This window comes from Letharia columbiana, assembly GCF_014066305.1.
Source record: "Letharia columbiana isolate WasteWater2 chromosome Unknown Sc0000009_s1, whole genome shotgun sequence".
Lineage (NCBI taxonomy): Eukaryota > Fungi > Ascomycota > Lecanoromycetes > Lecanorales > Parmeliaceae > Letharia > Letharia columbiana.
The window spans coordinates 395,856-408,250 of NW_023501046.1; the positions used below are offsets into that span (position 1 = coordinate 395,856).

At 49.2% G+C, this 12,395-nt stretch overlaps 5 protein-coding genes across 5 annotated transcripts; 2 read left to right on the forward strand and 3 right to left on the reverse strand.

Moving 5' to 3' along the window:
• Window positions 1-273: 273 nt before the first annotated feature.
• HO173_003799 (uncharacterized protein) lies at window positions 274-3,540 on the forward strand (the record flags this gene model as incomplete). Its single annotated transcript, XM_037305724.1, has 2 exons — window positions 274-2,751; window positions 2,800-3,540. 2 exons carry the CDS (start codon window positions 274-276, stop codon window positions 3,538-3,540), a joined length of 3,219 nt encoding a protein of 1,072 aa, XP_037167479.1.
• Window positions 3,541-4,070: 530 nt separating this feature from the next.
• Window positions 4,071-5,063, forward strand: HO173_003800 (uncharacterized protein; the record flags this gene model as incomplete). The annotated part of the gene is made up of 2 exons (XM_037305725.1): window positions 4,071-4,140; window positions 4,195-5,063. 2 exons carry the CDS (start codon window positions 4,071-4,073, stop codon window positions 5,061-5,063), a joined length of 939 nt encoding a protein of 312 aa, XP_037167480.1.
• Window positions 5,064-5,907: 844 nt separating this feature from the next.
• Window positions 5,908-6,975, reverse strand: HO173_003801 (uncharacterized protein; the record flags this gene model as incomplete). The annotated part of the gene is made up of 3 exons (XM_037305726.1): window positions 5,908-6,155; window positions 6,211-6,579; window positions 6,639-6,975. The coding sequence occupies 3 exons, from the start codon at window positions 6,973-6,975 to the stop codon at window positions 5,908-5,910; spliced, it is 954 nt and encodes a 317-aa protein (XP_037167481.1).
• Window positions 6,976-7,592: 617 nt separating this feature from the next.
• Window positions 7,593-10,754, reverse strand: HO173_003802 (uncharacterized protein; the record flags this gene model as incomplete). Its single annotated transcript, XM_037305727.1, has 5 exons — window positions 7,593-9,666; window positions 9,719-10,068; window positions 10,120-10,231; window positions 10,383-10,673; window positions 10,732-10,754. The coding sequence occupies 5 exons, from the start codon at window positions 10,752-10,754 to the stop codon at window positions 7,593-7,595; spliced, it is 2,850 nt and encodes a 949-aa protein (XP_037167482.1).
• Window positions 10,755-11,515: 761 nt separating this feature from the next.
• Window positions 11,516-12,342, reverse strand: HO173_003803 (uncharacterized protein; the record flags this gene model as incomplete). The annotated part of the gene is made up of 2 exons (XM_037305728.1): window positions 11,516-11,924; window positions 11,972-12,342. The coding sequence occupies 2 exons, from the start codon at window positions 12,340-12,342 to the stop codon at window positions 11,516-11,518; spliced, it is 780 nt and encodes a 259-aa protein (XP_037167483.1).
• Between the last annotated feature and the right edge of the window lie 53 nt (window positions 12,343-12,395).

Genomic DNA, 12,395 nt, shown 5'->3' on the forward strand with positions numbered 1-12,395 from the left:
CGAATGTAATTCTTCTATTGTGATGGATTGATGGCTAGCTAAGAAGTAAAGAAAGTCCTACTATTAGGAAGTATGCCAAGGCCGGAAGGAAGAACTATGCACCGTTACGTAACACACCGGGTGAGAATAAAACCATTACACCATTGTACCACACTGTACGCTAGTAGATAGTTTCGTAAACATGAAGATTTATTTCACACTGCGATCATACCACACTGCAGCGGCAAACTAATTGACGGTTCTTTAATTTACGACCGCTATCTAACTGCGGGGATGGATGAGCTCTTTGATGTTTTCGACGATCAGTCGCCTGGTGGAAAGCCCCAAAGCAGCAAGCAAAAGCCCCGCAAAGACAAGAGCAAGAAGAGACTGGCCAGTGGAGAGGCTAAAGACACCAACGGAAACATTAATGGCGGCGAGGAAGTCTCTTTGCTCGAGACTGGAGGGTATAACAAGCCCACAAAAGAAACCAATGGAGATAGCCAACCTGAGGCCAAGCGACAGCGGAGGGATGTCGAAGCAGAGCCCCTAGTTACAGACACGTTCGAGACAGAGCAATCAAGAGAAGTGGCTGCATCTGCTGGGCTCCAAGCAGCAAAAGAGGGCACTGCGGTCGTCTTGTCCCATCAGGTCAGACATCAAGTCGCTCTACCCCCAGAATACCGCTATGTGCCTATTTCAGAACATAAAGCTCCAGAGACACCAGCACGTACATGGCCTTTCACACTGGATCCTTTCCAGCAGGTGTCTATAGCGTCAATTGAACGAGGGGAGAGTGTGTTGGTATCTGCCCACACCAGTGCTGGGAAAACCGTGGTTGCAGAGTATGCAATTGCCCAGAGCTTGAAGAACAATCAAAGAGTCATCTATACAAGTCCGATCAAAGCCTTGAGCAATCAAAAGTATCGAGAGTTTGCTGCAGAATTCGGAGATGTCGGCTTGATGACTGGGGATGTGACTATCAACCCAACGGCAACATGTCTGGTCATGACAACGGAGATTCTTCGGTCCATGCTCTACAGAGGCTCTGAAATCATGCGAGAAGTGGCGTGGGTGGTATTTGACGAGATTCACTACCTGCGCGACAAGGCCCGTGGTGTAGTGTGGGAGGAGACCATCATACTCCTACCCGATAAAGTCCGCTACGTCTTTCTATCGGCTACAATACCGAATGCAATGCAATTTGCAGAATGGATTACCAAAACACACGGTCAGCCCGTGCATGTCGTCTATACCGACTTTCGACCCACCCCTTTACAGCATTACTTCTTCCCAGCTGGAGCCGATGGAATACACTTGATCGTTGACGAGAAGGGTGTTTTTCGCGAAGACAATTTCAACAAAGCTATGACGACTATATCGGACAAGCAAGGTGATGACCCTGCAGACGCAATGGCAAAGCGAAAGGGCAGAGGCAAGGACAAGAGGCTGAACAAGGGCGGGACGAAAGGCCCTTCTGACATCTACAAAATCATAAAGATGATCATGATGAAGAGCTACAATCCCGTCATCGTCTTCAGCTTTAGTAAGAATTTGTGCGAAGCGTACGCTCTTCAGATGAGCAATCTTACTTTCAACGAGAAATCAGAGAAGGATATGGTCGAGAAAGTCTTCAACAGCGCTCTGGAGATGCTGACCGAAGAAGACAAGCAACTACCACAGATCCAAAACATCCTTCCGTTGCTGAAGCGCGGAATTGGAATTCATCATTCTGGGCTACTGCCAATTTTAAAGGAGACTATCGAAATTCTTTTCCAGGAAGGACTCATTAAGGTACTCTTTGCAACAGAAACCTTTTCAATCGGCCTGAACATGCCTGCAAAGACTGTGGTCTTCACGAGTGTTCGCAAATTTGATGGGGTCTCACAGCGATGGGTAAGCCCCTCCGAATTTGTTCAAATGTCAGGGCGAGCTGGTCGACGTGGTCTTGATGATCGAGGCATTGTTATCATGATGATCGACGAGAAGATGGAACCTGCCATTGCCAAAGAAATCGTTCGCGGCGAGCAAGATAAGCTGAATTCGGCATTCTATCTCGGATACAACATGATCCTGAATCTGATGAGGGTTGAAGGTATATCTCCCGAATTCATGCTCGAGCGATGCTTTTATCAATTTCAAAACACCGCAAGTGTATCAGGGCTTGAGAAAGAGCTGCACGGTCTAGAGACGCAGTGGTCAAACATGCAAATTGCTGATGAGGGGACAATTCGGGAATATTACGACTTGCGAAAACAGTTGGATGGTCATTCCAAAGACATGCGCGATGTCATCAACCACCCAAACTACTGCTTGCAGTTCATGCAATCCGGCCGCCTCGTAAGAATTAAGCACAACGACAACGACTTTGGCTGGGGCGCCGTTGTCAATTTTACTCCAAGAAAACCTGGCAAGGACCCAAAAGCCGAAGACATTACACCGCAGCAATCCTATGTCATAGACGTACTCTTACAAGTAGCGGACATCTCATCAAATGGCACACGAACTCATCAGGATCTGCCGCAAGGGGTCCAACCAGCAATCGACGGGGAGAAGTCAAAGATGGAAGTCGTGCCGATCTTGTTGTCATGCGTTGAGTCGATTGGTCATGTTCGAATCTTCTTGCCTGCGGATCTGAAATCAGCTGATCAGCGGAACACTGCGAGAAAGTCCATTGATGAGGTGAAGCGAAGGTTCCCGGACGGGATAGCTGTGCTTGACCCTATCGAGAACATGGGCATCACAGATATTTCGTTCAAGAACACGCTTAGGGTGCGTTTTACTCGGATGGAATAGTCGTATTATGCTAATGGTCGACAGAAAATTGAAGTGCTTGAGTCTCACCTGCTCACTAACCCGCTACACAATTCTCCTCGTCTACCAGATCTCTACAATCAATATGCCGAAAAAGTCGGCATGTCGGACAAGATCAAGGACGTCAAGAAGCAAATCACTGCTGCTCTTTCCATCATGCAGCTTGATGAGCTGAAATGCCGGAAGCGTGTCCTCCGCCGCTTCGGATTCATCAACGAGACCGAAGTTGTCCAGCTCAAAGCTCGCGTCGCCTGCGAGATTAGTACCGGCGATGAGCTTCTACTCAGTGAACTCCTCTTTGATCGCTTCTTCAACGAACTCTCGCCTGAAATGTGTGCAGCGGTATTGAGCTGCTTCATCTTTGAAGAAAAGTCCGAAGCGCCTGCGTTGAAAGAAGAGCTTGCCAAGCCATTCCGTGAAATACAAGCCAAAGCACGGACAATAGCAAAAGTATCTGTCGAGAGCAAAATGCGAGTAGTTGAGGATGAATACTTGGCTTCATTCAAGTGGCAGCTCATGGAAGTCGTTTTTGCATGGGCACATGGAAAGTCATTTGCAGAGATATGTAAGATGACCGATGTGTATGAAGGCAGCCTCATTCGTCTTTTCAGAAGACTTGAGGAGCTCTTGAGACAAATGGCCCAAGCTGCCAAGGTGATGGGTAGTGATGACTTGGAGAAGAAATTCGAAGAATCATTGACCAAAGTTAGGAGAGATATAGTTGCAGCACAGTCGCTATATCTCTAAAGTGTTGGAAAGTCTCAAGCTAATTGAAGAGTGTTTGTGAGTTTTGATGATGAGACCATGGTGCTGAGTAGGGCACTTGAGTTGATAGACCAGACGTAATTGTAAGCGATTTAGCAAAGCGGAAAATGCGTTTTGGCAGGTGAATATGAAGACAGCAGCCCCGGACAGACTCTTGGCTTTGGGTACAATACCAACCTGAGGATCATGCGTGAGATGATAATAGGTGAGATGATTCAGATGAGAAATGTGGACAAGAGTGAGTGTGTAATCGAATGAATGTTCTTCTCTTGTGTTCGAACATTGGCTTTGTGACAAGGAATGTGTTACTGTATTATGTCTGGAATAAGTGCCAAGCCAAGCCAAGCATTTGGTACCCGTACTTTAATGATGGACATTCGACACTCGGAGCGTTTAATAGTATAAACCCCCACATCTTCCTCCTCCTCTTCCTCGTCTTCCTCCTTCTCAACTCAATCACTTCACCCTTGGAGAATCTTCCGACTGAAAATTGATAGATTACTATTGCAGCTATGAATCTTCTTGCTACACCGCCACCTCCGCACCACCTTTCGAATCCACGTCTCTCACCCTCCCACTCAAGTCCGCCTTTTCCATGCCTTCCTGTCATGGAATTCCTGCTGACTGACCTGACAGTGTCTTCTTACACTCCCACCGCTTCTGCCAGCCGGAAACGAAAAGCAGAAGACGACGAGCCTCAAGCGGAAGACAGAATGTCCTCCTCCCCTTCCAACTCTCCAGCCCCAGCTACGCGCTCACTACCCGCCTATCGACACGCCAAGAGACCCAGATCAGGTCCTGTGGGCAGACCACTCGCTCTGCCCAGGCTTCTAGAGACCTTAGACGCCGACTCGCTACGAGGTGTTCTACAATCTATTTGCACGAGGCATCCTGGGATAGGTTCCGAAGTTGAACACACAGCACCAAGGCCTAGCGTTCCATCAGCCCTTAACGTCCTCAAGGACTACGAATCCGCTTTACAAGCCTCGTTTCCCTTTGGTGGTGACTCATCGTCAGACTATGCGTACAATCGGGTACGGGAATCCCTTATGGCCCTCCTCGACGCTCTCGCCGACTTCACGCCACACTTCCTGCCACCGAATGAAACCCAGGCATTCCAGTCTCTCACCTTTCTCGATGGAGCAACAGATATCATCCATAGACTACCGGACTGGTCCTCCTTCCAGAACAGCCTACACAAGCAAAACGCCTACGAAGAAATCTCTGGAGCTTGGGCATTAGCCATAAGGGAAGCAGCCAAGAGGGCCGGAGGCATGCAACTACAATATGGAGGATGGGATCAGAAGCTGGCCAAGCATAACCAGCAAGCGAACGGGAAGCTTCAGGATGCTGTGAATGAGCTCAGTGCAAATATCGGGTGGATGGGTGGCCAGCCTCAAGCACAGCAGCACGGCAACCGGGGGGAAGACTTAAATTCTGTGAGGCAAGAGCTCTTGGCTGGAACCTACGGTATAAATTTGCCTGTACGTGTTGGATCGTGGTAACAAGTGGGGGAAGGATTGAATCGATATACCATTTGGGAAAGCTAACCGTTGGTTATGCAAGTTCGAGTTGCGGTCAAAGGGTCCTTGGAACATAATGCATAGCGAGGTATAGGCGCAGTATACAAGACATTGGACTTTTCTTTTCATAGCGGGCGTTGCATCTGATAGCGATATGTTTGGGTTTACCTTATTGCATGTCTAGCACGGTGCACCATCTGCACCAGCGTTCCTTGGTGGTGATATGGCGTGGTAGTGAGTCAAGGAGCCTTCTTGGTGTTGACATTGCCATATCAATGATTTACTGCCTAGGTCGCTTGCTCTGATGCGTGTTGAATGATAGGGTGCGCACCCAATCACTGGAGAACGAGGAAAGATTATGATCACTGCCCTGGTAGATTACCCAGGATACGAACAACGGTAGTGGCGACTAATCAGAGAGCTCGATCACAATAGCGGCAAATAGCCAGGAGAGCTTGGACAAGAAACGCTGGCAAGTAGCCAAGCACTTTGAGTACAGCAGCGATAGATTGGTGCCGAGACCTGGATGGCGAAAGTGAAGAAGATACGATTAGCCTCCTTTCCTACATCTCTTACGATGGTGGATTTCAAGCCTTTCCCTGCCAATATGATGGATATACTCCACCGCCCGCCTATCTCTCTTTGCGAGTCAGGATGAGCCTGCTCTAGCTCCGTCCCTGCTGGTCTTCTCTAGCCCCTGTGTTTCAGTCCTCGTCTGAAGTCTCCACAGTCTCTCCGTTCGCAATGGGACCTTTGACTTTCTTCGCCGACGCTGATGCCATCAATTCTCCATACTCTTCACAGCGCTCTCATTTGATGCCTCGCTCTATTTTGACGCCACTTTCCGCATTGACACGACTCTCGTGCTCAATCCGATACCTTGCCTTAGAGTATTCCCTAGCGATAGCCCTTGGGTGTTGTCACGATCGTGAGGGAATACCTGTTGCCTTTTCACAAGCTCATCTTTCTCCGCCGCATTTAGCTCTTCGAATGGTCTTCCTTTCAGCGCAACGTAGGTGGAAGATCTAGAAGAAGTTGGCGTCCGAGCTACGAGGAGCAAACCTTGCAGGGGGGCTGTAAGACGTTAGGACCTGCGCCCTTGAAATGAAACATCAATCCATTCACCCACTCCTGGAGCGGTACTTGAGTTCGAGGACCGCGAGAGGAGAAGTCTCTCCATCCACATATTCTGTCCGCATGGCGTCTCGTCCTGCCGAGGGTCTGAAGCCTCCTAATCTGTAGTATACAGTAAGTATAGGCCCAGAGTCAGCAGGACCTTGGTATCCCAACTTGGCACTGTGCGTGACACTCCTGCCTCTGAGCTCCCCCTCAGACACTTGCAGCTCATCCCGGAGATCTAGTGCCACAGATCGGTTTGCTCCCTCTCTGATCCGAGGACCAACGATACGCATGCGAAAGACTTGGACAGCGATAGTTCCCAGATCGGCGAGAACGGATGTCGCTGGACCCTTTGCTTTTGAGCTGGAGGAATCTTCCACTGTATTGCAAACATCAGCTGGTTAGAGTTTTGTTGCAGATGGCAATCAATTAACGGACGTTTTATTTCATTGAGAGTGAACTCCTTGTATCCAAGGCCTCCTTCGCCGACCCCGTATGTGCCTTTGAACCTGTAGTCGTGTAATCCTTTTTCAAATATTCCGCTCTCGACGTATGTACTAGTACCGTCCAGATAGAGAAAAACGCCCAGAGCATCAGAAGTGAACGAGAAAATCTTTGGTATAGAAAGTCTGATTGCGAATGCAGCGCTAGAAAAGGACTCGACGTATTTTGATGTTGAATCCGGGCGGACTTCCTGATTATCATGATCACGGTATTCATGCAAGCTGTTTCCGTTCACTTCGATCGAAACCGGTAATCTATTGAGTATTGCCATTGTCCTCGTGAGCGTTGTGCTAGATGTAAATAGAGTCGGGAAGAAATTGAGATGAAATTGGAAAAATTGGAAAACGAGTGCTGTCATCAAATCAAAGGATGTAGCATGAGATGGTGCGGCTGATCATGTATGGCTTCATGACTCTCATCATTGTTAATGTAATTGGAAGGGATCCAAGCCGAACGGAATGGGTGCGTGATGGATGTATGATTGAAGTTGAGAAATTAGGATTGAGAATTGAAGTTAAGGAGAGTGAACTCTGCTCAAAATCAGGTGAAGCAAGAGAACTCGGCCACTTCAAGATCTGAACTCGATTGCTGGTGCCCTCTGAAATCGAAACTTGCGGCTGATGCTGAGTTACATACATACATCTCAATCATAGAACGAGTATCTAGAGTATTCATGGTGGCAAATATGTCAGAGACGTTCCAAGCGCTGAACGGGGTATCTTTCCAGAGATCCCAACGCTCCAGCTCCAACGCTTATCCATGCAAAATAAAGCAAAGTCTGAATTTAAGAAGACTACCATGCACCAATGGAGTCAGCTCGCCCGCTGCTACCCCCATACGATACCCATACTCAGATGTCATGGACCCGCAAGGAACTTTCACAAGGCCTTATCGGCGATGGTACATAGTGTTCTGCAGATTGAGCAGCGAATCAGCCCGCTGAAACACATCCCCCTCAAAAGATCGATTCAAAGAAGCACTCGCAGGCGTCGCAGGCACCGTGGCTTGAGCAGCTGGACCCAGCGCAGCTGACAGGGGGGTAGCAGGCACACTCGGCGTGAACGGGCTGGAGCTCGAACCTGCATTCAAACCCCCAGACCCAAGCGTGCGATGCTGCTGATGAGCCTGATATCCGTTCGGAGCCGGTGTCTGGGCTCGCGACGGAGGCTGAGTTAGAGGCTCGACCTCAAAAGTAAGGCGATTCCACGGTGAGTTCGTGATCAAAGTAGCTGCTTCGGTTGCAGACTTGTGAACCGGACGGACTTGATGTCTCATATCGCTTGGCACAAGATTGAGCAGCCTCGCTTCTCTAAGAGACGCCAGAAGGCTGCTGTAGGAGTCGACGAAGTCCTTGACAAGCCGCCAGAAGTCCCTGGCGTTGCGTGCCTCGGGGTCGTTGAGCTTGATAGTCGAAAGTCGCTTTTTGAGCTTTTCACTCATGCTCAGGCAAGTTCTGTTGCGGTTCACAAGTGTCAACCACAGCTCACGGATCTTCTCATGGGTGTACTGTCTTTGGGAAGCTTCTGCAGCCTCGTTAAAGGATGGTTGCAGCTGCGGAATGATTTGAAGACCTTGATCAGCGGATTTCCTTAGGATGACAAATATCTGCTCGAATTGGACTCTTTGCTCCTTTTCAATGCGGGCTTGGTCCGGCATCATTGTGACACTTCCGCTACGAGAACGAGGAGCAAGCTTTGAGGAACTGAACGACTCTCCTGAACGAGGTGTGCTGACCACGGAGCTGGAGGTCGAGCCTTGGAACATTCCAGCGCGGCTGTTTGAGCGGCTTCGACCATTGAGATACAGCGGTACAGCAGTCTGAGTACCGAGCGCTGCATGGAGATCAATGTGACTGCTGAATTGCTGAACACTGCCTCCGTTCCTCCAACGTCTCTCGGGCTTTGGTCGATCTCGAGTTGGCGTCACAGAGTCGTCGCGATTTTTTGAGCTTTGTCCTTCACTAGCATTTGCTGTGATTTGAGGGACTTGACTTACGTTGACCTTCCGAGCCTTCTTTACCAGCCGTTTCCTTCCAGAGGTCAGATTAGAATTGTATACCTCGTTGAGGCTTCCGTAAAAAAGGAGCATCAAAGTTCGAATGTATCTCGGGTCGGCATCTTGGGCAAGCTGTCCAACGGAGCGAGTTGTCAGCTGTGCAATAGGTTCGTGGGTCAGAATGCAAGCGTGGGTAGCCTGCCGCACAGACTTCCTTGACGCGTCTGTGAGTCCTAAGCCTTGGGCCGCATCGCGCATGCATTTGCTCAATTCTTGATCCAAATGCTCAACGTGGATGGCAGCGTTGTGGAAAACCCTTTCCAAGCTCGATCGTTTCGACTTTCCCTCTTTAATCACAGGAAACAATATACCAAGATGATGGTGTACTAGATTTAGTGAGTACAATATCCCTTTTGCAGCTTCGATAATCCTGGCTCCGGGAAGATTTTGTTGTCTTTGTCGTGGTAAACTTGACAAAGGACGCCCAAGCATGCCGCGCTGATCCTCACTGCCATGTGAAGAGGTCACATTTGAAGGACTGATATCACCTGCACGAATTCCTTGACGTAAAGCAGACCCGTGGCTTTGCCCACGCAAATGATGGCTGTTTCTGTTGGCGCGCGTCTCATCCAGTACTGTAAGTTCAGTCTGCTTTTTGGGTACGATGCCCATGCGCTTGTTTCGGGTGTTTTGCGTGGCTTGTAGAATGCTTTCGCTGTTGCTCCGGTTTCGCTCGTTGCCCAATGACAAAGGTGCAAGGCCGGGGCGGCGAAGTGCCGCGTTCTGTGATAAGACGTTGTTCTGACTGGAAGGAACTCTGTAATGTGAGCGGGCTGGTAGAGGTGGCTTTACAAAGCCTGGGGACCTCAGTTCAGATGCCGATTCGGACTCGCTTGTGTTGTGTCCGTATTTCCTAGTTTGCAGCGGAAAGCGTAATAAGGCACGCGGCGTCTCCAAAGGTCCATCACTGCCACACTAGCGGTAAGCAAGGATGTGAAGACCTTCCCAATCTTACGAACCTGGAGTCGCCTTCAGAATCTTTCGCGGCAGCTACCGTTCTCAGATATTCTAGCACCTTCTTGGTTGACATTGTATCCTTCTCGATCTCGTTGTCAACAAATGCTGGCGATGGACCCGGGGAAAGATCGCTGCCCTCTACAATACGTTTAAGCCTCGGAGTTAAAGGATTGCCAGTCAATTTCAACATCCTAAGCGTGTTGATACTTCCGAGGCATAAAGGGAGATCTCCAATATTGTTGTGTTGTATTGAAAAAACTCGCAACGCTTTCATCTGTTCAATTTCGTCCGGAACTTCGCTAATCTTGTTTCTGCTGAGATCAAGTATCTCCAACTGTGGCAGGCCGAAAAGCTTTTCTCTGTTAGCTTTTCTCTCAAATCATCCGATGGACTGTCAGCTTACGGCCTTGGGCACCTGTCTGAAACGGTTGTCGCGCAGATTAAGGTATCTCAAGGCGGAGCAACCAATAAACTCGTACGCGATATGGGATAGCTGATTATGGGCCAGCTGTAGCCTACATCAATCGAGACTCAGCATGAAGTTTTTTGTAAAGATCAGCTCACGTTGGTACGGACCACCAACGCGCTGAATGAAAAGAAGAGATAAAAGAAAGGAAGGGGAAAAAAACGCGCGAAGGTGTAGTGGCAAGGGAGGAGGGCTCATACCTCTCGACATCTTGTCCGATGATGGCAACGACCTCCTTTGGTATCTGTGATAGATTCCTTTTCCTCAAATCAAGGGTCAATTTGGGCTTCACTGTTTCGCCAGCATTTTCTCCCCCCGTCAAGGATTGCTGGAGGGTACTGTGTGCTTCGTCGACCGCCTTGTCATGAGCTTCTTGGAAAAGCTCAACGCTTTCACGCGTTGTCAAGCCTGACACCTTGTCGGTTCTCTCCCGGAAAGATTCTTGGGAAGGACCCATGGATACCTGGGGGAAATCGTAATCCGAGGGGTACCTTTCCCAACGGTAAGCTCGAGGCTGAGCGTATGCAGGGCGCGCAAGAGGAAGCTCACCCAGTGTAGGAAGATTCAGGCATATTGCGAGAAGCATTGGATGTTGCCCTCAGTACAAGCGGATGGTCATCAAAAATGAAAGTGGGATACCTCTCCTGGTGGCTTCGTTACACGAAATGATGGAGGGTCGAGCCCAAGTTGAGTCGCTCGATGGAGAAGAGAGATGCAAAAGAGGCGAAGAAACGAAGAATAGGAGTGACGCTCTGAGAGTATGCCTCGGGCATTCCAGAGTGCAATGTGAATGAAGGGGATGTTAATGAGTGATGAAGAGCATGTGGGAACCGGGGGAAGATTACGCAGATTACCTTACCTACTTTAAAGTACTTACCTTAGGTACTTACTAGTATGCCATGCGGAATAGCCGCCGCTAGACAAGGATAGTTCGGCTGCTGATGCCAATCCCTTCATTCTGCATCAATGAATGAAGTGGAGTCCAGAAAATGGTCTCAAAGGAGTGCTTACTCCGTACCTAGATTAATGTTTATTTATAGCGGCAACATCGATAAGCACTTGTAAACGTCGCAGGGATAGACTCGATATGCCTTTGAATTGTGAGTGTCTGGGTATCGAAGCTCTATGAGAATGGCAAACAGGCAAACAGGCAAACAGAGAACGAACGCATAATGGAGGATGAGGATGTCGTGGCAATCCGCCCTCGTATCATGCTCTCCCGCTCTGTTTTCATCTTGATGATCCCGTTGACCTTGGGTAAGCCGCCCGGCACATCTTCCTGCAGAATCAACATTGGCTTGAAAAGCAACGTTCAATTGTCTGACATCCTAAATCATGGCCGAATCATAGCGCCACCTAATGCGCTCTGACCTTGAGCAGGTATCTGATCTGAGACTTCCTCAACTGCAGCTTCGTACTCGGCAGGATTAGAATCCACCACCATCTCCTCGCTTTCCCCACCACCCGTATACATCGCCGCCTGTTTTTGCTCGGCCAGGGTAACCTCTTTCGTTGCCCATTCCTTCCATCTCTCGTACTCTTTGTCTTCCAGTTCCATCCCAATGTCTAGCGTAGACTTTCCAAAATATGCTCCTGTGGACAGTGCTTCCTCTTTTGCTACCCTTCGCTCCACGTCTTCTTCCAGGCGTAGACTGTAGAACTCTTTCCGTGCCTGGTCGTAGGCTTGGGCGGATGTGATCCCTGGCACATTATGCCGTAGCCATAGTTGTCGCCGGACAACGCTGTCAAATTCAGTACTGGACCAGAGCGACCGGCATGGAGATATCACCTCTCTCCACTCAATGCCTTTTCCGGTTGTTCAATGCGACTCCAATCCGTCTTCTGAGAGTCTTTCCCATCATCTTCGATTACCAGCCGTGGCCTCGCCAACTCCCACGGATGATCTTTGAAGAATTCTTTCCTTAAAGCATCCTCCTCGTAGTGTATCATCTGCGGTTGGAACAGCTTACTCGATTTCTTCGTTCTTGATCTACCTTTGCGATGCCGATGTGGAAGAGGCTGCGTCCGCACGAGAGTCTGAGCAGGCGTTATGGAACCGACGACATTGTACCAAGGAGGAGTTCTGGATATTCGTTCTGTATTGAGAAGCTGAGTCGCGGTTTGGTGCACGCGCAAAGGACGAAAATCGTACCGACCCATCGCCGTGACCTCTAAAGGAAATGGCTCGAGATGAACGAATGGGCTTTGGTTCG